The sequence below is a fragment of the Gossypium hirsutum genome, chromosome A07 (genome assembly GCF_007990345.1).
Source record: "Gossypium hirsutum isolate 1008001.06 chromosome A07, Gossypium_hirsutum_v2.1, whole genome shotgun sequence".
In the NCBI taxonomy this organism is placed as follows: domain Eukaryota; kingdom Viridiplantae; phylum Streptophyta; class Magnoliopsida; order Malvales; family Malvaceae; genus Gossypium; species Gossypium hirsutum.
The window spans coordinates 26,537,928-26,544,180 of NC_053430.1; the positions used below are offsets into that span (position 1 = coordinate 26,537,928).

At 30.3% G+C, this 6,253-nt stretch overlaps 1 protein-coding gene and 1 long non-coding RNA gene across 2 annotated transcripts; one reads left to right on the forward strand and one right to left on the reverse strand.

The window, feature by feature from the left end:
- The first annotated feature begins 1,188 nt into the window (after positions 1-1,188).
- Positions 1,189-2,278, forward strand: LOC107953051 (uncharacterized). The gene is made up of 2 exons (XR_001699039.2): positions 1,189-1,543; positions 1,901-2,278. It is a non-coding gene; the product is annotated as an uncharacterized lncRNA (long non-coding RNA).
- A 1,787-nt stretch (positions 2,279-4,065) lies between these two features.
- On the reverse strand, positions 4,066-4,979 carry LOC107956497 (protein SEED AND ROOT HAIR PROTECTIVE PROTEIN). Its single transcript, XM_016892138.2, has 2 exons — positions 4,690-4,979; positions 4,066-4,574 (listed from the first exon to the last, which is right to left on the reverse strand). The coding sequence occupies exons 1-2, from the start codon at positions 4,886-4,888 to the stop codon at positions 4,252-4,254; spliced, it is 522 nt and encodes a 173-aa protein (XP_016747627.1). The 5' UTR covers positions 4,889-4,979; the 3' UTR covers positions 4,066-4,251.
- Positions 4,980-6,253: the final 1,274 nt, after the last annotated feature.

Genomic DNA, 6,253 nt, shown 5'->3' on the forward strand with positions numbered 1-6,253 from the left:
TGTATAATAATGAGTGACAATAACGAGCAATTATAAAAAGATGACATATAAGCAAGGTTAGTAATATGTAAATATAAACAAATGCGTGAGGAAAATGAAATGGCCGAACACATAAGTAAATTAATAAAATAAAAATGAATAAAACGTCGCAAAATAAAAATGGCAATGATAACGAAATCGATGATTATAATAATTATATGAATAATGACAGTATAAAATAATATATGGTATTAAACATTATAATGATGGTAATAATGTAAAAATGAAATAACAGGAACATATATATGTAAAATACGTAGTACTAGATTAAAAATAAAAATATAATATTTATTGAAAACAGTGATAATACATACAAGAGTAACTAATAATAACGATACATAAATGCATGTATTGAAATATATATGTAAAAATAGAAATAATAATAAGAATATACGTGATATTAAAATATATGTACATAATACAGTTTTAAGAATATACACAACATGCATGGCATTAAAAATGGTATTAAACTACATACATATAAGTATTGATGAAAAATGCTAATACTAATAATGGTAATAGTAATTACAATAAGGATGATAATGGTAATAATAATATTATAGTAAAGTAAACAAAAGTAATACCATATATCAATATATATATAATGAAAATACACACTACTATATAATAATAATAATAATAATAATAATAATAATAATATAGAAATACAAAGAGCAAATATAATAAAAATATAAAATAAAAAAAACAATGCTATATATAAAAAATATATATACGTGGTATAATATTAATACATGCGTAATATGGAAAATAATGAATATATATATTGAAGAAATACATGTGTGACATACAAAGGCATTAATAAAACAATAATATTAAGCTATTAATAATACTTTATAACATATATATGCAAGTATTAAATAAAATGAGATGTTAGTAAATAAAAATATAACAGTAATAAAATATAATGGCATGAATAATATTAAAATAAAATAAAATAAGAGAGGTACGAAATTGAATTAAAAATGGAACTTTTGGGACAAATCGAGATGGGACGAAATTGCAACACACGAGAAGGCGTAGGGGCCATATGGGGCAATGTTCGACACCCAAAACAACACCGTTTAGATGTCTGATCCTCAAATGGCCCGAGGTCCGAATTGAAACAAAATTAAAGTTAAAAGGCGGATTTAAGAAATGGGCGAAAATCGGATTAAAACATAGCAGAAATGGGGAGGGGCCACGCGAGAAATTATCCCAGACGGTGGAAACACGCGGATCCTCAGGCATCGGGTCGGGTCGCGCACGGGTCACGTGAAACGGTGTCGTTTTGGCGCTGTGAGTTAAGGCCCAAAACGGCGCCGTATTATGGCATTATATAAACCCAAAATTTTTTAAAAACAGGCATTCTTTTGCTGTTTCAGAAAAATAAAGGGAAGAGTTCTTCCCTTCTCTCTGGGAAAACCCCAGATTCCGGCCAGGAGGGCCACCACGCACTCCCGTCGTCACCGATCCGCCACCGCGCGGTGGCCGGAATTCCCAGAAGGTATATTTTTTTCTTCTTTTTTTTTCTATTATTATTTTTGTTTACAATATATGTATATATGTGAATAAAAGGGCGTGGAAAATAGAAAAGAAAGAAAAATGAAACAAATCGAAAGAAAATGAAATCACCTTTTGTTCCCCTGATTTTTGATTCTATGTTTTCGTTTCTTCTTTTAATGTTTTTCTCTTGATTGGATATTTTGTGCCTTTGAGTTACTGATTTTGTGTTTTAAAATCAAGTGCTTCTTTTTATTTCTCACCAAAAAAACCGAATGCTTTTTACAATTTCATTTTGGTTTATATATTTGTGCACACTGCTCCTTTTTGCTTTCTGTCTTCTCTCGTTTAATGCTTGCAGGTGAATGGCGGTGGACTTGACCTGTCGGTGGGAGCAGAGGCGGTGGTGGATGGGACAGGGAGCAAGTGGCTGAAGCAGCTTAGGGTTTTCTTAGCTTTTTTCTTTTGTTTTGTGTTTGGGTTGGGCTAGGGTTTTGATTTGTTTGGGCTAAGGATTGTGGTTTAAGCTGGGTATTGGGTTTAGGGTTATTTTAATTTTGGGGCCAAAATTGGGCTATACAAATCCAACATGTTTTTCTCATGCAAAATGAATGATTAGGCTCGCACAGAAAATAAATTACAAACTAAAGAAGGATTGTAACAGTCGCATACACGTAGATAGGCAATAAAACAATACCTAAATTCGAGTCATTTTTAAATGAAAAACTGTTATCTAGTATAACCCATGAGTCTTTTTTTTCTTCTAACTTGTTGATAATTTTAACCACAAATATTTAGAGGTAATTAATTGAATAAGTAAAGGGTTTTGAGAAATATATGGGAATATTGTGTTTGTAAGACTGTATGAAAAATTTCTAATCAAGGTAAAGTTAATGATTAGTTATTAAATTTAATAAGAAAAATTAAATATTAAATTTAAGTTTTAACACCAACAATAACTGTTTACCTTGTTCCTAGGAAAAGCTAATATTGCAATTTGCCTAAGTATTAAATTTCTTACTCATTGAATCTAAACTCTTTTATTGTTTGTATGCGATCAATACTCATATAAAATTTGAGAAGATTTAGGTAAAAATATTATACTCAAAAAATGGGTTTAAAAAAGAGTTAAGCTCATTTAGAATTTAAGTCAGGTTCAAGTTTTGAATATACATGATCCATTTTGTAAGCAGAGGCGTAGTTAGGGGGCTGGGCTAAAATGAAAAATTATTATTTAGGCATTTTAAAATTTTAAAAAGTTTTAAATTAGTAAAGGTAAAATTACACTTTGGCCCCTCTAAAATTATAAAAATTCTATTTAATCCTTTAAAAATTATAAAGATATAGATTATAAAAAAGTTAAAATTTCATTCGGCCCCCCTAAAAAATTGTTTTGGCTTCATCCCTGTTTGTAAGTTCATAATATATTTTTAATAATTGGGAGAGGAGAATGAGATTGCTTGGAATTGAACCCACGCTCTTATACCTACAACATATTGCTTTTACCACTGATCAAGAGGTATTGGCATAAGTTTGTAATATATTATATTTGTAATTAACAATAAAAAATATTTGATACACTATTAATTTAATATAAATATACAAGTTGAAGAGATGACAAGTGTATATAGGATATATAAAAAAAATTAAAAGAAATATATAAAAGAAACAAGACACGTGGAGAATTTATAACTCTATTTGTGGGATTAAAAAAGTGCACTATCAATGTATCAAATACTCACTCATACGATGTAAACATTAAAAAAAAAGATTCGGATGATTATATATAATAGTTTAATAAATGAAAAAAATAAAATTATTAAATATTAAATTAAAAATAATATGAATATTTTTTTAAAAAATAGGTTAAATTTTCCGTAAGTCCTTTTATTCTTCAAAAATTTAAAATTTAATCTTTGTACTTTTATTTCTAGCAATTCAGTCCCTCTACTTTTCAGATTTCTAAATTCAAGTTCATTAAAACTGTTAACAATGTTAATATTATTTTGTTAAACCCAAGTTCATTACAACATTTTTTTAGTTACATAGTTATCAAGTGAATTTTCTTTTTTCAAAATGTCACACCAAGTTTAACAAAAAAATTAGAAGTGTCAATAGTTGAACCTAAATTTTAAAATCTAAAAAATAAAGAGATTAAATTCCTGAAAATAAAAGTATAAAGACTAAGATCTAAATTCATGAAGAGTACGTGGACTTAAATGGAACAACGGTTAAAAGTCTTGTCAAAAAACCCATTTTATACGAGTTCAAACCTTGCTAATTCATTCAACCACTAATATTTTATAAAAAAATAGGCTTTGGTGTGTAAATATTACAGGTAATTATATATAGTTTTGCCAATTAACCTGAGATACATCTGAAATGTCGTTCTAATGGATAGAATTTTACAAGGAAAAGACTTGGCTGCACGATGGAGAGAGCGCATCATCACTGGCCTGGAGGGTGGCACCAGATATTCAACCATGCTTGCATCAAAACCAGGCGCTCAAATTATCCAAATGCAAATAGATTAATTGAATTATCATAGTCGTTGAAGCTTATTACGTTCCTCGTATAACAAATCCAAAGAATACAATAAAATCACCCCCAAAACCAATAGCACAATCAACCACGGTCCATAGTTGGCTAATTAATGTTGGGAAGAGAAATAAAACATGTTTAGGTGTTATAGTAGAAGGATAAAATTCAATGTTAATAGCCATCTGATTCTGATGTGTAGAAGAAAGGGCCGACCCAGTACAGCCTCATTTTCCTTTGGTCTAGTTGACGGTGAGAATTAAGGATGGCACCCCGAATCCCTTTGTTCACATCTGTTGGAACTTTACAAGCCTCTAATGGAGAGTTTTCCAGGAACGCATTGCATTCTCTAAGCTGCATCTTATCATTGATCTCAGGAGGAGTCAAGGTTGCAAAGAAATACCCATTTTCATCAGTTGCATCGCTCGAGAAAGAGAAAGGTGCTGTCTCATAACCAAACTCATCAACAGCTACACATGTTATCCTTGCAACAGCTCCTAAAACACACACACACACACACACACAAAAAAAAAAAAAAGAGGAAGAAATATCAGTATCAGCTACAACTTTAGACTTGTAATATACAAGTGGTTTTCAGATTGTAGATATTACCTTGAATCGGTACCGCTGATGAAGTGCCCGATTTACATAGAATGTGTCCTTCAACTCCAATGGGAAGTGGCTTCTCTTTTGCCTTTGGCATTGATTTGCCAACAGACTCTGACCCCTGACTGTAATCAATGGCAGCCACAATGACAAGTGATGAAAGAAGCAGCAGAGTGGCTGCAAAGAAGAAACGGGTGGGAACCATGATAATTTCAATAATATGTAATTGAAAACAGGGAAATATGTAACTAGCCTCACTTTATATAGAGAAAAAGATACCGATCACTCCATTACATGGTATAAAGAACAGGATCGAAATGGAGATGAACTTGGTTGCTTGCACGACAAGAAGCATAGAAATGTAGGCCATCTGATGGCATAAACTGAACGTGAATGGTTCTTCCAAAGAGTTGTTATCCACATACCGATAACGTGGTATAAAATCCATTGTCATCAGGGAGAAAAGGCGTAGATTTCTTGGTATAGATTCTCTTCGTTGGAAAGATGCTTTACCAGAATTAATTTATTATGTGAACAATTATTTGACAGTTTCACACATCTATCCAAATATATTCATATATCATTGTAAAACTTCTAGTAATAAGTTAGTAAATAAAAACTTTTAAAACTACTAAAAGATGAATATTATTAATATTTTATAATAAAAAAATAACTTCAAATAAAGCAACTTAAACAAAAACTTAAAATCAACATTAGTTTCTTTAGTATATATTATTTATTTAATACATTCTTAAGACACTATAATTGGTTAGAGCAATGGCTCTGCAAATCCTCATATGGTCTGGTCCCTGGTGAACTAAAGTTAAACCAGCATCCTAATTAAGCTCGAAATTGTGTTCTGCAACTAAGTTCAACCAGGTGATATTTGAGTTTGTGCTATTATTCTGCAGAATTGCAGTTAATTATTAGAAGTAACTAAAATAATTTTAAGGAAGACAGTGTTATCTATGCTATTATTTAATCATTCTATTCAATTGGTATCGCAAATCAAGCATACACCAACTCAATTAAAAATAACTAAAATTCATAATTTTTATTATAAAATAAGTCATATTATTACGAGGTGTTTTTATCTTTTTAAGATATTTTTATATAAAATTAGTAAACTTTCATACATGATAAGATTTTGACTAGTATTAAACATTGAATTTTACGGCTTTAACTAAAATTCTGTTTAATTTTTATTTAAACTTTTAATAAATATATTTTATCATCCAACAGGTCATAATCTAGTCTTTATTACTATTATTATTATTATCATCATGATCATCATTGCAACAATTAAAACATCATTAAGGAAATTCCATAATAAGGGAAGGAAACAATAAGATCATCGCAAGGTCAAACCAAACTCGAAAATAAGTAATCGAGTGAACAACAGCCAGATCCGACAAAGTAAAAAAAGAAGAAGACACAAACGACCTTTCAGCAAAGGTCCCAACCAACCTAAAGCAAAAGGCCAACAAATAACAAAATAAATTAGAAGAAACAGGACTAGACCAGACAAATCTTCAACTGTGGCACCCTACACTTGATCCGCTCGTTGGAT

Excerpts from the sequence above, each read along its gene's own strand:
- LOC107956497 (XM_016892138.2), bottom strand. The coding sequence starts at position 4,888 with ATGGTTCCCACCCGTTTCTTCTTTGCAGCCACTCTGCTGCTTCTTTCA. Across the intron at positions 4,575-4,689 it reads ATCAGCGGTACCGATTCAAG|GAGCTGTTGCAAGGATAACA; the intron begins GTAATATCTACA and ends TGTGTGTTTTAG.